Source organism: Eleutherodactylus coqui, chromosome 6 (genome assembly GCF_035609145.1).
Source record: "Eleutherodactylus coqui strain aEleCoq1 chromosome 6, aEleCoq1.hap1, whole genome shotgun sequence".
Classification (NCBI taxonomy): Eukaryota; Metazoa; Chordata; class Amphibia; order Anura; family Eleutherodactylidae; genus Eleutherodactylus; species Eleutherodactylus coqui.
In genome coordinates, this window is record NC_089842.1 from 155,139,336 (window position 1) to 155,163,070 (window position 23,735).

General features: G+C 42.9%; 1 protein-coding gene across 3 annotated transcripts in view; it reads left to right on the plus strand.

Moving 5' to 3' along the window:
• Positions 1 to 23,735, plus strand: part of NIN (ninein) — a 99,119-nt gene that overhangs the window by 39,658 nt on the left and 35,726 nt on the right. For all 3 annotated transcript variants that reach the window (XM_066608033.1, XM_066608035.1, XM_066608036.1), the window contains exons 5-14: positions 9,468 to 9,507; positions 12,581 to 12,771; positions 15,656 to 15,802; positions 17,718 to 17,885; positions 18,338 to 18,474; positions 21,242 to 21,382; positions 22,031 to 22,205; positions 22,297 to 22,407; positions 22,899 to 22,988; positions 23,080 to 23,218. In XM_066608033.1, the coding sequence (XP_066464130.1) occupies positions 9,468 to 9,507; positions 12,581 to 12,771; positions 15,656 to 15,802; positions 17,718 to 17,885; positions 18,338 to 18,474; positions 21,242 to 21,382; positions 22,031 to 22,205; positions 22,297 to 22,407; positions 22,899 to 22,988; positions 23,080 to 23,218 (1,339 nt within the window). The remainder of the gene's footprint in view (positions 1 to 9,467; positions 9,508 to 12,580; positions 12,772 to 15,655; positions 15,803 to 17,717; positions 17,886 to 18,337; positions 18,475 to 21,241; positions 21,383 to 22,030; positions 22,206 to 22,296; positions 22,408 to 22,898; positions 22,989 to 23,079; positions 23,219 to 23,735) is intronic.

The window sequence follows — 23,735 nt, forward strand, 5'->3', positions numbered from 1 at the left end:
TAGTAGGCAGCACTTCCCATCACCAGAAGGCTTGTAAGATGCCGGCAATCTCTCTAACGATGTGCGCAGCTTTTAATAACCTTAATACTCCTGAACTAAATTACATTTTGACATGTGTTAGTTAATGTCTCTCATTGATGTTATGCTGCGTGAGGCTCTCCCTGGTGATGGATAACTCGTATACGCATTCATCTTGATTCTATCTCATTAATAACTTAGCTTATGGGAGACATGAGATGCCTAAATGTTCCAGTGGTGGGAAATCTATAGGGCTGCCGCTGATTATGGATGTAGAGTAAGAGAGACCTCCAGCGCGTACGCTAAATGTACCTATAGAGCACTGTGGATCAAACGAATGCCAAAAACGTCCTTTTGGCATCCGACAGGCAAGTAAAATGTCAGAAGAGCTTTTTTATGGTAGGCCACACTTTGTTAAAAAAAAAATTAATTAAAAAAAAAAAAAGGCTAGGTTGGGCCTTTGTTTAGTCAGATCTCCCCAGCGTACAGTATATTCCGAATGTAAAAAGGACATGCAATCTAATACAATAAATGGAGATAATTTGCCTTCCATCATAGATTCTGTGGGATGAGAATAATAATAATTAATAATTAAAATATTTTTAAAGCGAGTGCGCAGTTTTATTAGTTTGTTTCATTTCTTCACTTTTTTTCAAGATTACTGATTGCTCTCAGTGAATGGGAGCATTTTACTTTTACATTCAGAAGGTTAAAGTTCCTACCTGTACTTGCCTAATACCTTTCACAACGGAGGCTGTATTTGCACAGGCAATCATAATGTGCGAGATGCACAGACTCGGGCCTTGTAGTAACCCACTATTTTTGGGAGAATTTCACAAGCATTGGACTTGCACTGTGCGGTCTCCGGCATAGCACACGGATAGGGTGTCCATGTACTATGCGATGTGAGTTGCGCCCGAGAATCTTGGACACAACCTGCTCTTGGCTGTGTAAATACAACCTAATGCGTTGTTTTACTTACAGCCAAAATTGATATGGGTACACATTATACCCCTACTACTGCCTATGAGGGCACCCCTTGAGGATATGTTCATATGTAGCGGATTGTGATGCAGATCAGCAGCAGATTTCAATCTTTCAATTTGAAGGGATGAAGTCTGCTGTGATCCGTGTCAAAATCCACACCGATTTTCCGCTACATGTGAACGTACCCTTTAAAGGGGTTCTGTCATAAAAAATAAATCAACACTTGCCTATTCCTACCCAGGCAGACTCCCTACCACATCTTTTCTTTGTCGATCTTCTCCACTACCCTGGGTCACCTCACCGCAAGCCTGGCACATCCTCTTCTTGTTATGATGCATCCATTCCTCGCAATCTTCTTCCTGCCTGGCAATGTACGTTATGTCACTAGTGACGTAACGTTCACTGCCTAGGAAGGAATGCTGATCTATTGCCGAGACTGCATGCATGCACAGTCTCTGCAATAGCTCGGCACTCCCTGCTAGACTTCAGAACGCTATGTCACTAGTGATGTAGCGTACATTGCCAGGCAGAAAGAAGAATGCGAGGAATGGACCCTTCATCCTTGGAAAAAGAGAATCCGGACAGCTGGAGGTGAGGTGCAGGAGACAGGAGAAAATTGGCAAAGAGAAGATGTGGCAAGTAGACTGCCTGGGAAGGAATAGGCAAGTATAGAATTTTTTTCCTTAAATGACAGAACCCCTTTAAAATCACTTTCCAGTCTTAGACCTTGTCAATTAGACTTAAACCCCCCCAGCAATGTCAGAAACACCTTGGCCACCCTATGGTACGTTCCTATGCAGTGGAATTGGTGTGGATTGTTCACATCGGAAAATCTGTACTAAAATCTTCCTCAAATTTCAATGGTGCAGATCATTTGAAAGAGTGAAATCTGCTGCGGATCTGCACTAAAGTCCTCTACTTGTTAACACACCCTTATAGTTAAAGGGTCCCTACATGTCTGATAGCTAAGGGTACATGCAGTCGGCAGTCATAAGAAGGGACACGGACACCCCTTCACTATGGACATTATAACTGGCCACTCTTGTTTCTTCTTGACATCCTTGTGGAAACTCTGCTGGATCCCACCAAAGTTCTTCCTACGACTAATCTGATTGACCCTCCAGTGTATAAAAACTGGTACAGAGAAAACCAGTCTATGACAACCAAGCGTGCTATGAAATAAGATATAAGTCACGGGCAACTCTATATTAGTAATTGCTAACCAAAGAGTTAATTGACTCATTGAGCTCTGCTACATCTGCATATAATCTATGTAACATGCGCGCCTACATAAGCTTCCCACTTATTGTCTCGCTGTGGGAAATTATAGCATTTATTGTGTTTCCCGAAGACGACTTTGAAGTAAAACGTCTCCTAAATCTTTGTGATAACAGTGTAGGTACAAGGATGGCTTTTTGGGATGACACACACTGAACCACACTTCAAACAATGTTGGCTCTGCTCCAGAATGTCTCCTGCCCGCTATCATTAATATTTCAGCAGCGAGCGCATTCTCTGCTCATTAAGGTGCAGCCTCAACCGTCCGCTTCCGCTAATCAAAACAGAGTGGGGTTTTTGTGTCTTGGAGCAGACGCGGGGATGGAAGCCAGGTCTCTCCACCTCCAGCCATATGCATCCAAAAATCTTCCTTACAATGGGCTGGTAACACATGGGCGAGCGCTCCTGAGGCCTGTCACCACAAATTATCATCCCCGAATTGTATCATTCATCAAAAATGCATTTAGAGAATTCTCTGCACTTGGAGAAAATGACATGTTTTATTTATTTTACTTCTCCAGCGCTATTGGAAACGTTATAATGGTGCGATTTAAATACCTCTAATTCACCATCTGATAATCCAGCATAGAACTGCAAAAGTAATGCGAGGTGGTTTTAAGATCAAAACCCCTCACCTCCTCGGGGACATCGCATGTTGTTTGAGCATGATATCGCACTCGCCCGTTATTGCGGGGATTTCGTATGTTGGTGAGCGTGATGTTGCACTCGCCTGTTGCAGAGATATCGCATGTTGGTGAGCATAATATTGCACTCACCCGTTGAATTATATAGAATCCTAGAATGGTAACGTTGGAAGGCAGGTCTAGGGTCATCGGGTCCAACCCCCCTGCTCAATGCAGGATTCACTAAATCTCGCCTGTTGCAGAGATATCGCATGTTGGTGAGCATAATATTGCACTCACCCGTTGAATTATATAGAATCCTAGAATGGTAACGTTGGAAGGATCCTCCAGGGTCATTGGGTCCAACCCCCTGCTCAATGCAGGATTCACTAAATCATCCCAGACAGATGTCTGTCCAGCCTTTGTTTGAGCACTTCCATTGAAGGAGAACTCACCACCTCAAGTGGTAACCTGTTCCACTCATTGATCACCCTCACTGTCAGAAAGTTTTTTTTCTAGTATCTGATTTGTCTCCTCCCTTTCAGTTTCATCTTATTGCTTCTAGTCTTTCCTTGTGAAAATGAGAATAGGGTTGATCCCTCTGCAGTGTGACAGGCCTTCAGCTATCTGTAGACGGCTATTAAGTCTCCTCTCAGCCCTCTTTTTTGCAAGCTAAACTTTCACAGACCTTTTAACCATTCTTCATAGGACATGTTTTGCAGACCGCTCACCATCTTGGTAACTCTTCTCTGAACTTGCTCCAGTTTGTCTCTGGCTTTTTTAAAGTGGGGTGCCAGAACTGGACATAGTATTACAGACGAGGTCTGACTCAGGAAGAGTAGAGCGGGATAATGACCTCCCTTAATCTAGACTCTATGCTTTTCTTAATACATCCCAGAGTTGTGTTTGCCTTTTTGGCTGCTGCATCACACTGTTGACTCATGTTCAGTCTATGATCTATTAGTATACCCAAGTCTTTTTCACATGTGCTGCTGCTTATCTCAATTCCTCCCATTCTGTATGTGCTTTTTTCATTTTTCTTCCCCAGATGTAGGACTTTGCATTTCTCCTTGTTAAATACCATTCTGTTAGTCGCTGCCCACTGTGCAAGCTTTTCTAGATCTTTTTGAATACTCTCTCTTGCCTTGTGTTAGCTATCCCTCCTAGCTTTGTGTCATCAGCAAATTTCATCAGTTTCCCATCAATTCCCTTCTCCAGATCATTTATAAAATGTTGAACAACACAGAGATTATTGCAGGGATATTGCATGTTGGTGAGCGTGATGTTGCATTCGCTCGTTATTGCAGGGATGTCGCATGTTGGTGAGCATGATGTTGCACTCGCCCGTTATTGCAGGGATGTCGCATGTTGGTGAGCATGATGTTGCACTCGCCCGTTATTGCAGGGATGTCGCATGTTGGTGAGCATGATGTTGCACTCGCCCGTTATTGCAGGGATGTCGCATGTTGGTGAGCATGATGTTGCACTCGCCCGTTATTGCAGGGATGTCGCATGTTGGTGAGCATGATGTTGCACTCGCCCGTTATTGCAGGGATGTCGCATGTTGGTGAGCGTGATGTTGCACTCGCCCCGTTTTGAAGTTCGCTTTCGGATACTCTCCCATGGATACCAATATTCCTACAGGATGAGCAGAATTTGCAGTCGCCATAATCTGCAGAACTTCCGACGGATTTCTACCATTTTCAATTCCGCATCATAACCTGCATGTTAGCTGATCCTGTGTCCTACAGAAATATTCCACCTATAAAATCTCTGATAGTTGATGGGTTATCGGGTTCCATTAGTGGCGGAATTAGGAAATTTTACTGTATAACCATTTCCAATTGATTATTGAAGGTTTGATTTGTTCTATATAAATAATCATTATATAGTAACCTTTCGGATTTGGAATGTACCCTTAGCCTCCCTCACAGAGGCGTTTGCAGAAACGCAGCGTTTTTCAATGCTGTGTTTACTGCAGATTCAGCGCTGTTTCAGCAGTGTTGGCATGCTTTCTGCCAGCGTTCTGACTGCTTTTTCAGTACAGCTGAAAACGCAGCCAAGGATGCTGGAAAAAAAAATCAGTACTTGCCATGCAGGTGCCGTCGGGGTCCCTGGCGCCGCTCTCTGGACTTTCGTGCAGGCTGCCAGGCACTTGTCAAGGCGGCAGAGGATCTTTTGCTAGTGACAGTGATTGGAAAGCCCTGCCTCCAGCAAGAGATTGCACTCAAAGGCTGTGATTGGTGCATCCAGCGCTGGCTGTGATTGGCTGAGCCGGCTTTCGCTCAGCCAGTCAGAGCAATCTCTCACTGGGAGGCGAGGAATTCAATCCCCGTTACTAGCAAAAGATCCTCTGTCTGCTTGACAAGAGGCCGGGATCGTCCACAGAGCCCTGGAGAGTCCCGGACAGCACCAGCTGGGTGAGTTTTTGGTAGTACAGTTAGCGCTGGCATTTAGCGTCGCCCAAAACACGGCAACAAGTTTTGCTGCACTTTCGGCAACACTACTAACGCTGCCCATTCATTTCAATGGGCGATGCAGGACTGAAAACGCCCAAAGATAGGACGTGCATCGCTGTGAAAGCGCAGCGTTTTAACGCTTGTGTGAACAGCCCCATTGAAATGAAAGAAAGCCTTGGACAGCGTTTAGCGCGGCACGAAACGCTGTATAAAAATGTCTGTGTGAGGGAGGCCTTAGAATTTTAAGAACTCTGAGTGGTTTCACATCTGCGTCGGGGGTTCCACTTTCCTGCTCCGTTAGAGAAACAAAGGGAATCCCCCGTGGCTGAATGGCTTTGTCTTAGGATGGAACCAAACCGCACCGAACGAACCCCATTGGCTGTAATGGGGTTGGTTCACTTCCTCTTAGTTGCCCAACGTTTAACCAGGAGAATAAGCACCGCATTCAGCACTTTTACTTCCAATATTTTGTGTTAGATCTGCGACTGAACCCCCAATGGAGGCTCCAACACAGATGTGAAGCCGCCCTCTGCCTGCTGTCAGAGAATGCTAACAATTCCTATTTACATTCTAAGGGCTAATATTCTGTTTGCTACAGTAAATACAATCTCAAGTGTCCTTTGAGAACCCTGTTCTCCCCTTTTCTCCTTGCTACAATGTATCAATGCAGGTAGAATGTATCATTCTAGAGTCTAAACAGAAGGTTGTCTTGGCTAGATACAACTGTAGCAAACCTTCAGCTGTGAGACATTAGATCTGTGAGCTTTTTTCTCCCTAGTACTGGGTTTAAACTAGAATGTTTCCATTCGCTGATACCAAGCAGAGATCTTGAAAACGGTAAATTTTAATACAAAGTAGATTAGAAAGCTGAAGTTTAACTTTAATCCTCTAAGCTTGAAGAGATGATTTCAGATGTGAACATTAGTTTTTATCCAATTTCCTACACCTGGCACTTCAGGTGGGGAAACGTTTCTGCCCCCTGTCACTCTTGCCCCTCACACATCTAATTGTGTGATTGATTTTATTTTTTTCCCCCTTTTTAAAAACCATTTCTGTTATCAGTACTACAAATCCCAGCATGCACTGTGGCACGCTCTATTATTTTTGCTGCTTCTATGACTTTAAATTAGAAATATAAAATGTTCTTCTTCTTCCTAATCCCCCCGCAGCGAGCCCTCTCCAACAGTAACTCTTAAATTGTGAATTTATATGCTTCTCGTCCAGTGAAACCAGCGATGGATCGAGCATAAGAATGTGATTCATAAGTGAATAGTTATCCAATTCCCTGCGGGTATCCAGTCACTGACTACATAATGAATGTGGTAGCGACCCGCTGTTTAATATTAATAGTTCGCCCAACCTTATTTAATCAGCCAGACCCGGCGTGTCTTCATTATGTAGTCCTGCACCCATGGAGAAGATGCTAAGTAGTAACTGGCTGCGCTTGGAGATGCTTGGCCCTCGACGCACCGTAATAGCATTGCAGTTTTCTTTTAAGGGGTTCGCAATTTATTGTATAGCCAGGAATATTTATAGAGGAGAGGGGATTACGAACACCTGAGGCCCAAAAGGAACATCCATGCTTGAAGAATCTATCAATAGGTTAAGGATTATGTTTGCTAACACTCATTCAGATAGTCAAGGGTCAGGTGTATGTTCACTCACCTAGATTTAGATGGAAAGGCCATTCTTACATATGGATAGAGTGCAGCTCTCTAGTCATAGTGGATGCAGCTTCATAGGCCATTCACACAATGGTCAGCTGACCCATTGACTTGTATGGGAGACTGTTCTAGACAAGGTCTAAAGGTCATTTTTCAGGTAGAGGGAGTAGATGGTCACCGCATATGACCTATTGTGAACGATGAATCCTGTGTCTCTTGTATATACATATTTACCTCTCGGTATACTCCTACCTGAGATATTAGTGAAATGACTGCTGCAAAGTTTTTTTTGTTTTTTTTCTGCCGATCAGGAAGTGACAGACTAGTGTTTAGGCGTTGTGGTCAGTGTGAAAAATGCAGGATTTTTTATTTTTATTTTTTCAATCTAAATTGCGACTGAAAATTAAGAACGGAAAATCCTAAATATTTTATACAAAGATGTGATTTATATTGTAGATCATTTTCTAATGGCACCTTCCATTTAAGTTTAGTGCCACTTTCACACAACAATATTCTGTCAGTATTTTGCAAGAACTGAAAGTGAATAAGAAAAAAAATAGGGCTTCCATAGCGCAGACCTCAAAAGAATGGAGGATGTAATATTTAAAGCAGAGGTGCTCACCTGAGAGTGCTGATGGACAGAGGATGCAATGGAACAGGTGCAGCCTCTCTCCAGTCGGAGCATCCGGACCGGGTCCAGTATATCAAAGCAACAAATGTATGAGTTCCCCGTTATGTCAGACATTGTTTTTCCTGCTCATATCATCTATTTTAATGTTCTTTGTAAAAAAAGAAAAATTAAAAAAAAATTTTCTTGATCCCTTCTGGCGTCGCTGATATGAAACAGCAGCGCTGCTACTGATTTTTATTTTTTTTTCTCATACACTTATTGCTTTGAAAACCAAGAACTGAACCCACAGAAAAAAAGGACAATAGAAAGATTTTTCTTGTACTTGCCCCTGGTTTTTGAACACTAGGCTGGCTGCACATGGCCGGATTTGGATTGCGGAATCCAAACTTCTTTCCATCTGCGCAGATGATCTGCATCCATTAGCAAGAATAGAACATTCGCATGGCTGCTCACACAATTGCGATTTCCACTTGCAGAAAAAAAAAATCACTGCATGTTCTATTTTTGTGCGGATTTCGCATCATCGCCAGCGACAGTGTGGGAAAGGCAGGGATTTAAAAAAAAAAAAAACACAAAACCGTATTATGCATGTCCGACAGCGATACGTCCGGACCATTTGCAATACAGGTCTGTGCAGACTTTGGCAGGGCACAGGGTCTTATTCCGCTGCGGGATCCGACCCGTTCGCATGCAGCCAGCCAAATACTGGCCAAAGTAGAGCTGTCTCAAAGTGGCCTTAGGCACCTATAAGATGTCTTGCTGAAAGTGAAGTTGTGGATGATGTTGCACACATGTAATTCTGCATTAGTTTTGAGGTAGCATAGATCCCGTAGGAGATGATGGGCCAGATTACTACTGTATGGTCAAGTCTGGCCTATGCTCCTCCAGGCCCATGAAGAACATGATATAGATATATGCATGGTGCTGAACTCACTGCATACAACCAGCTTGTCCCATGTCTCCATCATTCTTGAAAGGAGTTCCCTGTACTTGGAGAACAAAAGTCCACTCCTTGGAGCAGATGTCATAGCACAGGAAATTGCTAGTCTAGTAGACCACACGAGTTATGTAGATGAGTTGCAGGGTCCTGAGCTACAAGGGTAGCCCCGTGACCATCTGCTAGTAAACTCTCCATGAATGCGCACAATAGAGCCTCCGATCTTTCTCTTTCGGACCAGTCTAAATAATAGTGAGCCTCCTACTCCGCCGTCCAGCTGCTGCACAATACAGAATCTATATGACAAACTCAGTAACCCCCCCCCCCCTTCTCCACAGCTTTTATGCTCCCGAAGCCATTTTTTGCATAATTTTGACCTCTTGGTCAACCGAAAGCTGAAGTCAAGGCTGCTCTATAGGGGGGATGCTTTTTGCATTATGAAATGGACAGTTTAGTTGGGACAATAGAATCTGTCGTTTTGAGGGTTGTTGGCTGATTTGATTTTGCGCTTCCCAGGAAACAGCTGTTCAGTTGGATCTTGTCATATTGTTTTAAGAAGACATGGAAATGCTGAAGCTGATTTTGCCCAATTAAATGAGAAAAAAAAATTGAAAAAGATGTTCCATTCTGTCTGAATCTGGGAAAGCTGGGTGCCCACCAGGTGGCTGCAGGTCCAGCTCTCTAGAGGTCTGCCCTGCCTAGTTATAAACGGTGTACTGCCTGGCGCCTGTCACAGCAGATCTGCCTGTCAGGAACTTGGAAAAACTGAAACCAAGTTTACTTTCTGATGACATGGAAATGTTCTACAATGTTCTTGGCTTGGTGGGCTTCTGATTTCTCATGAGATTTTGTTTTTTTGTTCTATTTCAGCTTTGGAGAAGTGAAGTGGGAGAAGAATATGAAGCGGAAGGTAAATAAAGTGTGAACTAAGCGTTCAAACGTGCAGACAAAAATCTTGTAATGCACAAGAAATCAAAGTTTGAGAGCCCTGCCGTGCTAGAAAGTCATTGATGTGAGGTACCATGGGATACTGATTGATTGACAGGTGTTGTTTTCTCTAGACTCCTGTCTTCAGGTTCCCTCGAGAAATGAATAAAGCTTATAAGGGCAGTTTAATAAGACATTGGTGGCAAATCACTGGCATTCAACCACTGTAACCGCACAAATCTTTGTCAGGCTCTGTCATGGGAACACCTATGTACCTTGCAAGGGCATTGCAGGGTGCTGATTGGTGACAGGAGGCCCCTTTCCCCTGTGATCTGCATACATACTGCAGTTGCTATTGATTGTGGCATGTAAAGGATTAAAAAGAGGCGGTCATTGACCTGAAGAGCTCTGGCTTACATCCTGACCTGTCCAACTGACTCTAGGTCTGCGGCTTATTACTAGCAAGTACACTGTCACAAATGCCGCACCTTTTGCCGGTTGGATATTGGTAGTGTTTCCATTCACTGACAAAAACAGAGCTTAAAATTGCAGGGAATTATAACCTATTCTATTCAGAAATGGGTGTATGAAACAGATTGGACAAACAGAGATGGCCACAGTACTTGCTGCTCTGATTGGTCACTGCTGCTCATGTGGGCGACACTGGCCAATCAAAGCTGGTGTAGTGTGTTAGCCTAATGATGCACAGTAATACACAGGGTTCATCAGGTAGTCAGAGAAGTGATGAAGCCTGCTCCATTTGTCCTGGACGACAAGTGGCTTTAATGAATGTGTATGTGTGTCCTTACATGAATCGGTGTGGTCTCCAACCACAGAGGCTGGTCACTATGTGGCAATGGTTAGTTTGTAAGACGAGCAGCAGAATAACAGGAGGTTGTGTTATAAAGCGTCGGCCGTTGCTGGGATATAACTCTCTGCATCGATCCCGCAGAGGATCACCTTTCAGAAGTCGTCCTAATTGACTTCTCTGGTCTTGTATTGTTTGTACGGATTTAGATAGTAGATTATTAAAGATCGCCCTGTAGGATGAGGGGAGAGTAAGTACGCTTATGTTCCAGGTAATTCCGGCGTCCCACAGGTATAACATGACATCGCATGGTTCATTCTAAACACATTTATCTGGCATTATGCCAGAATGCAGTAAATGTAAGCAGACCCCCTATGTTCAGGCTTAATGAATAGAATATCAGAACTTCATTGAAGACTGACACTGATGGAGAATCTGGCACTAGACAGATTATTTTAACCTCTATAAGAGACCCTAATAATAATGCTGCTAGGCTCAATGTCTCAACAGCCCTGCCAAACTGGATGGGGGTCCTACAAAGCGTGTTTACTGTATACCTAATGGCACGTCCTGCCCACCTGACAGGCACCATTGCACTTCCTTGTAGCACTGGCAAGCAGATAATTGTCAGGATTATGCGTGCAGTCGCTTAATCTTTGTAACCATGTTCAGCCTACTGAGGTGATTTAAACAGCGCCACCTATGGGACCGTTCAGGAAGCATTGAAGTTTCTTCACAGCACAAAAAAAATCTTTTTGCTTTAACCCTTTCCAATCCAATTTGTATCCTGGTTTTCCTAGGGGGCTTACTCTTTTTCTGCCGTTATAAAACGGCGCTATCCGCTGGCTAAAGTCAGTACTGCATGAGGTGACACATTGGATAGGCTCTGACAGCAGAGTGGCTGGTAATATACAGTAAGAGAACCCCGACGGACGTCTTCCAACATCAGAGCTGTACAGCCTTAAATTATAATGTCTTTAGACGTCAGACAGTGGATTGGAAAGGGTTAAATCCATTCAGTTAAAACTCTTTTACTATGACCCCCAGTAGTCCAGCATGCATCTACCTGATGATACAATATCCCTACAGACTAGTATGTAATATATGTAAAACATTCCTTTTAATGTAACCTCAATGGCTGGTCATTTAGAATATTTGATAACCCACACGGTTAAAGAAAAGTATGTACACTATACTTGTAAGGGTAGAAAATATTTAGGGTGAACCCTAATCTTATGCTTTATGAATTGTACGGCTTTGGGATTATTGGATGGCAGATTAAAGGAATTTCTATAGTTTTTGCTGTGACTGTATGTGGCTTGAACCGCCTATATCCAGATGTCTGTGCGGCTGATAGCTGGGGTTTCCCTGTATTAGCTGAAGCAATGAAATTATCCCGATACTTCTAAATGAGGGCCCATATTGTCTTCCGTGCTACTTTGACCCTAAGAACGCAGGGATGCTGTTTGTGGATTTTTCCAAATGTATTTTCCTATGCTGTATTAAGTAAATAACAAATTAGCTGCCAAGTACCCCAACACAGATGCCTCGAGCAGCGGCACAGCATAACAGCGGGACTTGTATGGCAATAAGTATGCCAATGCAAGGTAATGGAGCAGTAAATGATGGTGTCCCTGTCTGTCACCCTGTACCATATCCTGGGCCACATCAATGGCAGGGAAGAAAGCACAAAACATTGAATTGCAGTAAAATCCCTTAAAACCACAATTAGTAGAATTCAATAGGCACCATATTATCAAATATTCTAGGTTGCCAGGACCTTAAGTGACATGTTAACATGGAAGTCTATTGTAAATCCAAAGTATTTCCAATGTAAAATTCTACATTATCTGTGTTTGGGTTATTAAGATTTCTGGAAGATTATCCCATTTTTCTGTATGTTGAGAAAATATATTTCTTTAAGCATATTTAAAAGCGAATCATACGTTTTTGCTCCAATATACAGTATTTTGTCTATTTGTAATTTAAAGGCACACTGTAGGAGACAGTGGCAGATCTCTGCCCTCTTGTGGACGTTTGGAGTAGTTACTCACGTTATAATGCAGTGCAGCTCATACAGAACCCAGCAGTGGATCAAAGATATATTTATTTTAAGTTGGAAGTAGCCCTAAGAATCTCCTACTGTTTTGTGTCTACAGCTCGTCAGCAAGTCTAGGTCTTCTAGTCTTATTTCTCATTTAAGACATTTAGATGTGTAGTGAGCAATTGCTCATGTTTTTACCATCAGGGCAGCTCCGGTTTTGGAACCCAGACGACCTCAGCGCTTCTCAGACGGTCCTGCCTCCAGACCAAGACTGGATAGAGGAAAAGTTACAGCTAATATGTGAAGATCTTGGGATCACCCGCGAAGGTCACTTGAACAGGAAGAAACTTCTTTCCATCTGTGAACAGTACGGTTTCCAGAACCTGGACAAAGAGGTGGGTCAGCCATGAATTCTCTCATATGCATAAGGGTGCTTTAAGGCCTCATGTCCACTAGAAAAATACGATTTATTGCGGGTCACCATTAATTTGATAATTTTTTTTTTTTACATAAGCAATGAGTTGAATGGAGCCCATCCGCGCGTTCCTCAGCTCCGCACCCCCCCATTAACTTTTTAATATTTTGAAGAAAAAAAAACGGAAAGCAGACTCAGTTTGCTTCCGTTCCTTTTGGTTCCGCTTTTTAAAATCAACAAATAATGCAGCAGACTGTGGAATAGAAGCTTTCTGTTGGTTTTCCTTAGTTTAAAAAAAACAAACGCATTGAAATCAAAGCGGGAAAAACAGATCAGTTTATTTCCATTTAACACTTTCCAACCCACCGTCTGACCTCTGAAGACATTATGATTTAAGGCTGTACAGCTCCGATGTTAAGTCTTCCGTTGGGGTTCTCCTACTGTATACTGCCAGCCTCTCTGCTGTTGGAGCCTATCCAATGTGTCACCCCATGCAGTACTGGCTTTAGCCAGCATATAGAGCTGTTGTATAATGGCAGAAAAAGAGTAAGCCGACCAGGATACAAATTGGATTGGAAAGGGTTAACCTCCGTTTCTCTGTTCCAATGATAGAACAAAAAAATGGAAAGCCCAAGTCGATCCAGAACGTAAATGTGAATGAGGCCTAAGTGTTACTTGGAGAATCCGTTGATTGCAATAGCAGTCATATAATGTTGTGTCGAGCCGCCACCTGAGCCAATGGTGTGCCTCAGACAACCACCGACCGCTCTGGCCTAAGGCTCCTTTTACAGAGGCAGAAATGGTTCAGATTCCTGCATTCAGTGGGAATCTGAATGATCATGGTTCAGTCGGGGCAAGCATTTACACTGAACGATAAACAAGAATTAGTTTGCTTCTCATTCACTTTCTGCATGCAGAGAACTAAACAAGGGATCGGTCCATCTAAACAGTCAGTCACTCATAACCGACTGCCTGCTTACTATGAATGGACCATCGCTCGTGAATGGTGGTGGGCCGGAACGTTCCTTGGCCTGCGCCACCACCTTTCACGAGCGATTGCCGGGACGACTTGTCGGTAATCTACACCTGAGAAGTCATCTCATGTAAAAGGGCCCCTACAGAGCTGGGTTTAAAAAGCAAAATAGTGTTTGTCAGAAATAAGACCCTGCCTTATATTAATTTCTGCCCCAAAAGAGGCACTAGTTCTTATTTTTGGGGGATGTCTTATACTTAGTAGGTTCAGTCCAGGTCCCTCCTGTTACTCTTGGAACTTCGATGCACTGAGTTGCGGCATTGATTAGACAATTCATAAATCCCACCTCCACAACGCAATGGCTGTGATTGGCTGCGCAGCTGTCGAAAAGCCAATCAATGCCGCACTCGATCAACCAATCACTCGATCAACCAATTTTATGTGATACAGCTGGGGCTTATTTTCAGGGTAGGCCTTATAATTCAATCCTGCCCGAAAATTCCCCCAAAATCAGGGTAGGGCTTATTTTTGGGGAAACAGGGTAGCAGATAATCATCCCATATACTGACTTGCCTATCATCTTTGATTTGACAAGTGGACATTCCTTGAAGGAAAGTGTATGTACTTTATAAAGTTGAGTTTAGAAAGTGTTCTGTTCTTTTGCTTTTCCTTTAAGTTCCCTTTTGACAGTATAAGAATAGCAGTTCCTCTTTACAGTTTCTAGAGCTTCAGCCGTTGCTGACTTTATGGAATTGTTTTTCTCTTCTCACACCTGCCCCCTAGTATTTAAGAGAAGGAATTGCAGCACAGTTTTTTTAACCAACTGAAATTTGCTCCATGGAATACTTTTCTCCCCTACTAGCAAATTCATTCTTGCTTTTTCAATTCCTTTATCAAGTACAAATGTGTCCACTTAAGTTAAAGGAGTTCTCTGATCATGTAATGAAAGCTTATTCGCTAAACCTTGAATGTTCTGCAGGTTTCCCTAAATATTTTGCTATAAGGGGACCTGTGATGCACTTTGACAAGTCGAATGGAATGCGCATCTTTTATAGCCGTGTCCTTGTTGATTCCTCCACTGTTTTGCTCTAGCTCCCCTCATTCGCTAGCAATGGCTTACATTACTTGCAGAGCCTGATACTAGTCAGTTGTGAAGCGATGTGATGCATGATTGACATTAGTCAGTGGAGACCCCCCAGATGCCAATGAAAGGGTTTGTCCAGTTACTGGACAACATTTCCCCTATAGTTCCAACTGTGCTAGAATAACAAAAGGAGCTGTACTTGCCTGCCATCTGCCATGGGGGTCCAGAGCTGTAGCCCGCTGTCCTCCCAATGCGTTGTGGCAGATGTTGCCGTGTATCACCTGATCACTGCAGCATCACAATTCTGTAATCCTGGCATCTTGGCTCCCAAGATGTGAGTACTAATGTTAAGAGAATGGGTGGCCGCAGTCAGATTATATCCGGTGGCGATAACTTCCACAACAAACACAGGGGGAGGGGGAGGGGGGGGGCGCAGCGGGGCTGAGATTGGCACAACATATCGGCTAACGTCTGAGACAGGAGAGAGATTTGCAGAAACGGCACCACAACTTTCCAGGGGTTGTATCTGGTATTGTAGCTCAGAACCAATGAAGGGAATAGAGCAGAGCTGCAGTACCACACGCAGCTTGTAGACAGGTGAAATGCTGTTTTTAGTAGAAAGAAGCCAAGGTTTTCTAATCACGTGCAACCCTTTTAAGTTACAGGCAGCAGTCATGTAAAGCTAATTTTTGGCTTCTAACTGTAAAACCTTCTATAAGTATATGATGAATCTGCTTTATTTAGAGCGGCCTAGAGAACCATATTAAGAATTCATAACCTAGAATATCTGCATATTATTTCCTACAGGCCCTGGAGGACGCCCTACAGAACTTGGACCAAGATGAAACGATGAGTCTTCAAGACTTCTTCTATGAAGTCTGTAAAAATGCCAAACCCCTCACCCCATCCTCCTCCACCCCTTATCGACAGCTGAAGAGACACCTTTCTCTGCAGGTAACACCTGTGACTCTTAGTTTAACAAAGTTTTTATTAGTTTTTTTGGAAAGGTCAAAATATATTAATCATGACTTTCAACATTACATTCATTTAAATATTTGAGGGGGTTACAAAGATCATAGGGTGGAGGGGAGTTAGGCTGTGCTTGTAGCTTGTCATATCGGTGCACTTGAGTTAAAAAAAAAGTTAAAGAAAACTCTTCTATTGATTTTTAGCTCTGTTGATATGTACCTCAAAAATTTGATGGGGGGAGTAGAGGATACTGTGTTTCCCCGATAATAAGTCCTACCCTGATTTTCTGGGGGGAGGGATGGGGCTTGAAATATGAGCCCTCCGCCCCCCCCAAAAAAGCCCCAGCTACACTACATGTAAATACTCACTAACCAGCGTACAGGTTGCACCGCTGCTGCTGGCTTCCATGTCTTCCGGCTTAACTACAGAGCAGTTCTTTCGGGTAGCGGGGATTGAATACCCCACTTGCAGTAGGCTAATGCTCTGATTGGTTAATCGAGCGTTGGGTCAGCCAATGAAAGCCGCTGAGCCATTAACCAATCACAGCCATTCAATGTCATCATTCAGTGAATTGCTGTGAATGGTTAATCAAGTGCTGGCGTTCATTGGCTGACACGGTTTCATTGACCAGCATGAGGGACCCGAACGCCGGCGGCTAGGTAAGTATTAGAAGACACCCCTGAAAATAAGACACTGTGCCTCTTTTGAGGCAAAAATTTTTATACAACAGTGTCTTATTTTCAGGGAAACACAGTATACTTGAAGGTGAGCTAGAGTCCCCTGGAAGGGTCAGAGATCTGGCTGTTGGGTTCCATAGACGCATAGTGAGCAAGTATTGGTACCAGGACGACCAGATTCTTTCATATACCATATCAGTCTGAAAGGACAGCCGTCAGTTTCTCATTGACCATAATCCATGACAATCTTGTTTTAACGAAGTCAACCCTAACTGATGTTTTCCTCCAGTGCTTGCTGTACGTGCAGCTAGGAAACAATAGGATATCCATTTAGGAGTATGTTTGGGGAGGTTAGGAATGCGTTTGCCCAGTGAAGCTTCCCAGGATGATTTTTGTAACAAAATATTAGTAATGAAATATAAGTGTATACCTGAATCTAGAACCTGTGAAGCCTAGGGCAGCTCTACCTCCGCATCCTCTAAAAGATAGGCCTGAAGTCCCTGGAAACATGCTGGAGATTCTTTTAGAAACAAGATACCAACACAGAAGTTTATAACTCTATTCTGTAATTAATACGTTAATAGAAAGTTTTGCAGTTGATGTTGTGATTTTATGCCACTCGAAATTGGTAATTCCTCACCTAGTTCCACCTGTGACTCTTCAAGGGGTTGTCCACTTTTTCACTATTGATGACTTATCCTCGGAGTAGTTGATTTAGTTGGGATTTGTCACCCAGGACCCCCGCCGATCATCTTTTTGCTAGGCCACCGATAGTCTGTAGGGAGCAGGAAGCGGACTGCTCTTTACATACTGCATGACGAGGGTTGGCAGAGCAGACACCTGCCATTGGTTTAGGTCCTATCCTGAGGATAGGGCTTTAATAGTTAAAAGGTAGAACCCTCTTTTAACCATTCATGTTTATTGGTTATGTCATCCACACTTTACAATAATTGCAATGAATAGTGGGTGGTGGCCCTATATTGCACTATACATGGTCTTGAAATGTGGCTTATGCTAGATACGTATGCCCCTAATTTTCTGGGCTGTGGTGTTTGGTAACCAGATTGCCAGATACAGACCAACAAGGGCTATTGCCTATGTGTTAGGGACTTGTACAATCATTTGACGTTCTTTATATGCCAATATGCTGGAGCATTGAGCACCCACCAGAAATTTGTAGCGGAATCATACATTGACCCAATTTTCCTTACTTGAATTTTCAGCCTTACGATGAGAGCGGGAGGAGGATGTTAACTCCATCAGCATTGACTGGGACAATTGGCTTCCGTTTGTTTTCCAAACTTGATGATGGAACAGGCTATGGATCTGTGGAGGACATCATAGACTTGTGGCATGAAGAAGGACTGGAGAATGGACTGGCCATACTCAAGGTTAACTCATAGCCATTTTATTCAGTTTGTTCTTTAGTAGCCAGGAGAATTGGACTATTGAAGCGGTTTTCCTACTATAGAGAATGTATACATTCTTTATGTATATGTAAAGATAGTGGCAGAATAATTACCTTATTTCTTTTTTTTTGTTTGTTTATTTTGGAAATACCAATGTAGCAGAGTTAGGCCACTCACTCGTGAAGCAGAGTACCGTGATTTCAAACGCGGCGCATTGCGCATAATATGTGATGAAAAAACACCCGTGGACATTAGCCCTTAAGGGTGTCATAGGGCAGAATGCTGCTTTAGATCATTTGCTGTTCTTCCTTCTCAATACATGTCTATTCACAGCTACAGTGCCGCTGGATATCTATCTATTCTTGATGCCTCCACCATTGTGGTTTCCTCTTCGTCGTTGGTGATTTTGTTTTTCACTGTTTTTTGCTTTTCAGGCCCTGGATTTTAGCTTAGAAGGGAAACTCAGTCTGACGGAATTGACCATGACTCTCGAAAATGAGCTTCTGAACACCAAAAATGATGTCTACCAAGCAGCTCTCATCAGCTTCCGCTCGGAGATCAGGCACTTATTGTAAGTTTGCAATTTAGTTTCTGCATCTGAAGTGACTTGAACCTTTTCATGACCAGAGGTCATTGATGCTCCTGCATCCAGGTCACATTCTACAGTTCTGGCGTCCCTACTTTCAACAAATCATAACCTTTTATTTTTTGGATGATCTATCTACATGAGGGCATTTCTTGTGGTATAAGACCCAATGTCCACAGGCGGAATTGAATTGCAGACGATCCGCAGTTCAAGCCGCCCATCGACAAACATGGGTGTCCACAGCTGAATTTAAGCATGCGGATCTGTTTTGCAGACCTTTTGGTCTGGAAAACAAATTGCAGCTTGTTCCACTTTGAAGTCGGTGGAAGCCATCCGATCCGCAGCTGATACTGCGGACTGGTGGCCAATCCCGCAGGAGATTTAAAAAAACAAAACTCCACTGCGCATGTGTGCCGGCCGGAGCTTCCACCTGCATCTACAGTGGAGAAGATAGAAGACCCGCACAGCCACGCAGAGGATCCGGACGGTAAGTAGTGTCCTCGGGCGCGGGCAGAGTGGGATTCTGCTGCGGGCTCCCACCCACGGAATCCGACCCGCCTGTGGACATGAGGCCTAAGTGTATTTTTCAATGGTACCATTTAGCATACAATATAATGTAATGGAAAACTTTTATACATTTTTTATTAGGGCAAAATGAGAAGGGGGGGGGGGAAAGCAACTGCACCAATTTGAGGGTGTGAAGGGTTTACGGCTTTTACTCTGTGGGTTAGTACAATTGCAGCGATACCAGAAAAAGGGCTGTTCGATCACTTTTTGGCAGCTGTAGTTTTTGTTGTACTGTTTTGGGGTACATACAACTTTTTGATTGCTTATTTGGTCATGCCATATCCAAGAAAAAAAAATTGAATAAAAAGTACAGTTCTGGCATTGCGTCTTGTTTTTTTCCCCCCCTGATAGCGCTCACCGTGCAGGATTAATGATATTTTAATAAAGTGACCTTTACAGATAAAGCAATACCAATTCTTATGTTTTGTTTTTTTTTCTATAGAACAACGGAGAGGTGTTAAAAAAATAAAAGTAAAATAAAAAAAAATATATATTTCATAGTAATTAAGCTCTTTCACTTACTTTTTATTTTACCCCCCCCCCCCCCCCTGTAATTTTGTTCTGCTTATGTATGGCATTATGTTTTTTACTATCTATGTCCCCCATGACGTCATGTAAGACCTCATTCACATTTTTTTTTTTAATTTGGCACTTTCCCACTGTAGCTGCGGCATCCATAGGAGCCCCAGTTACAGGGGAAAACAATCCCTGTAGTGACATTAGTCACTGGCAGAACTGATCAGGGTCAAGTATGACCCTCCAGCTCTGCTGTAGCAGGGAACCCTGGCGGTCACGTGCCCCCTCGGCTCCCGGAGTGCAAGTTACACTTTACTTTCACTTTCTAGTACACAGTGCTCAATGAGTGCTGTGTACCTGGGGAAGCAGAAGGCAGGAAGGGTTAAATACTCCTCCTGCTTATCAGCTGTCACTAACAGCTGATAACTGGTTCCTGCCTCTGATTGATTGCAGAGACAAGAGGCTTAAAGCACCACCGTAATTTTACATATGGCTAAGCTTTAAGCCCAGGACCAGGCGCTGTACATTTACAGTGCCTGGTCCTAAACGAGTAAAAGAAATGATGCACCATGGACAACCCCCTGCCCAAACAGTGAGCTGATTTCCAGGTGATCCAGCATTCTGTGATTGTCGGGAAGCCATGTAATACATAGGCTATCCAGAAAAAGAGCCACTCTACCCCCTGTAGCGTCTATTTGGGACAGGGTTTTTCTCAATGGAAAAACCCTCTTAAATTTGCCTATAGTCCGCTATATATTGCTGATGATGATTTTTCTGTTCGATCAGTTATTTGAATGTTGTGTCCTAGTAATAGGCGATGACAATACAGTTTGTTACCTGTTGTTGTTTTTATAATACATATATATTTTTAAAGGGGTTTCAGCAATAGTTAATTGCTTGTGCCCCCTGGCAATCACCTGTCAGTGCAGCGGGGATCGGATCTTAAGTACCATAGTGTGTTTCAGTCTCATTGAACTCTACTTCAATGGAACTGAAGCACGCTATGGCACTTTTTTTTTTTTTTTAAAGGAACGTTTATTTAGCCAAAAGACAAATATACAGTAACAGCAGACATCATAAAGAATGCACACCTTGCTGATACATTACAATACATGAGAACTGAAAAAAAAAAGACAAAAGTGAAAACACTGAGTGTCTCGCATATTCGTGTGCATTTCTCGTAAAACATAATACTTGGCTGTTCATTTTCACATTTATCAACTACTCATAATGGAACAAACCCAACCAGGAGGGCTCCTAGTCTGGAGCCCCAAGACACCAGGAGAAAAAAGAAGGAAAAAACAAGACAAAACAACCAAAAAAGGGACAAACAAATAGATAGAACAACCCCCCCCCCCCTCCCCTCCCACCTTAAACAACCACCCTGCGCGACTCTTAAAGAAAAAAAAAAAAAGAATTCGCCTAAACAGTAGATTGCGCTATGGCACTTTAGTTCCCATCCATGATGACAACGTTTGGCCCACTGCACTGACAGCCTGGTGATAGGTCATCAACAGTTTTTTGCCCAGAAAACCCCTTTAACTGTAATATTTTTATTTGTGAAACTTCAAAATTTGTCTACCCAACAGCTTGGCCTTAAGAAGAACTGACCCCAGTGCGCCAAGTATACTATATGGTGCTTTAAGACTTACCAATTTCTATTCTATAGAGAATGGACTGATCAGACTACGAGAGAAAAAGAGAAACTGCGTCTGGATTTGGAGAAAAATGAAAAACTTAAAAGTGTGATGGCATCAGAGGTAGACGACCATCATGCCGCCATTGAGCGTCACAATGAATACAACCTTCGGTTTGTACCTTTCTTTTAGGTGGCTTTTAGAGTTTATAGTCTTTATGAAATGTTACACTGCAGAAGAGGTATTGCCGAAGGGGTGGGAAGGTGAATGTCTGCTTGGTGACCCAACCTTCGTGGCTCCTTCTGTCTGTCCAGTTGCTTAAATGTAAAGGCATATGGCACTCACTGTTTTAAGTGGGGGACTCTTGTTTACACTGGACCTTTATTTTTTTTATGAAGTCAGTATATGCTTCTAGGGCTTATGGGCAAGGGTTGACCAGATTGGGCAAGTGCTTTTTAAAGACCAACACAAAGGCAGTAGGAGATTTACCAGCACTGCAGAATTTAACAAGAAACCACTTGCACAAAAAAGTGCAAGATTAGCTTTACTTCACCTTATTTTTATATTAGTCATTAATTCCATTTGTCCCTACCCATACACTATGCACTCACACTGTAAACTGTAGCTTAATGTCAAATGTATCAACATTTCTTAGATTTAAAAGTTCAGCTGTCTCGTTAGGGGTTTCTAATCAACACCGATACTAGGGGTAAGAGTTGGACCATATATTGGGAATTTAAAAGTCAGCACTGGAAACTGTTCCTCAAGAAGTAGGAAAATTTGCAGAGCTGCTTTCATCCCTCGGTGTCTGAATCTTGTAGAAAGCTGGATGAGGAGTACAAGGAGAGGTCCACGGCTCTCAAAACGGAGCTGAGAAAAGAGAGGGAACAGATATTGCAACAAGCCAGCCGTCAGCGACTGGAATTGGAACAGGAGCTTGACAAGGTGAAATTAGAAGAGAGTTACCTTCGGGATCGGCTTACATTATCCATAAAGGTATGCAGATTTATTCACTACTACTCATTGGGAAATGGGGTAATCTTTAAGATTTGTTAAACTTAGGTGTTTGTTGTTCCTGTCTATATAGGAGAACAGTCGTATGGAAAAAGAATTGTTGGAAACATCTGAGAAGCTAGCCGACTGCGAGGCTTTGACAGCCAAATTGCAGAAAACTCTTGACAACATACTGCGTGAAAAGGTTGGTAACTCTCTGTGGAGCGGTGTTTGGATCTTGGCTCTACCTAGAGAAGTTTTCTCATCCACAGATTATGCCATTAATTCTTATTAGGTGCTGGTCCAAACTTTGGGACACTTGCGTATTGGTAGAATTAGGATCTGGTTCTCCACCTTCACCAGTTTGTGGCTGCTGCTGTCTCTGTAGACTTTCAATGGAGAGGTGGCTGCAAGCTTGACTCTTTCCGCTAGCAGCAAGGTCCCCACTCCTCTATGCTTTATGGACACTTGTTTTCCTGATGGGGAATAGTCACAGGGATGTCATATGGCTATGCCCTTTATCTCAAAAGTGAGATTACCCCTTTAACAGAGGCATATCTTCTGTTATCTACATAAATTCTGGAAAGAACTTTTGAAAGGCAGTTGTCAAAGTTGAAATGCGCTTTTTAATGCTCAGTTTCTAGTTTTGGAAAAGAAAAAATAGGAATAAAGCAATTTGAACCTTTTTTTTTGTAGTTTGGGGATTTGGATCCAAGCTGTGTTGAGTTTTTCCGTCAGGAGGAGAAGTTGATGCAAGTGCGAAATGAATATGAGAGGCAGCGCAGGGTGAGTACATCAATCAAAAGTTGTCTGCTGCTTTATGCTAAAGGCTAGTATGTGTAAATACTCCTCTTGACCCATCGTTCGTCTCCCCCAGGAGCTGCAAGACCGAATTGATGAATTACAGTTAGAGCTGGAAGATTATAGAGCTCAGGGTATTCGAGGCCTCAGAACATCACTAAAGACTTCATTATTTGATGAAATTGATAATAAAAATGCTATTGACTATGATCAAGGTAAAAAAAACCTTTGTAATAACTAATTGAACTCTGTGTAGGTTAAGTGCATGTTGTGGTTGTTTGGCCTGTAATAGCTAGTACTATCATGTTCACTATAAATGGTATCGTTCTTCGTGGAAACATAATGAACAGTCAGAATTGGGGCCCTAAGGAAGACCATACAAGTCAATGTGCAAATGTTTTGCTGGTCGAAGGTGGCTGACAATGTGAACCACCAGCCCATGCAACTAAATTATTAAAAGGGTGTTCCCATCTCGACCTTCCATGGCTGAGATAGGAAACTCCACATCTGTGATTGGACCACATGGGGGATTACATGATCAGCAGAGGAAGCAATCTTTTAATGCTGCTTCTGTAACTTATGAAGTGAAGGGGAGTTACAGAAACCATGTAAGACTACCGCCTGTGCTGTCCCTATGATCACAAGTGGAATGATCTGATCACAGATGTAAGTATTCCTATCATTTCAGTGCTGAAAGGCCAAGATGGGAACAACCATTTTAATCTTTAAAAT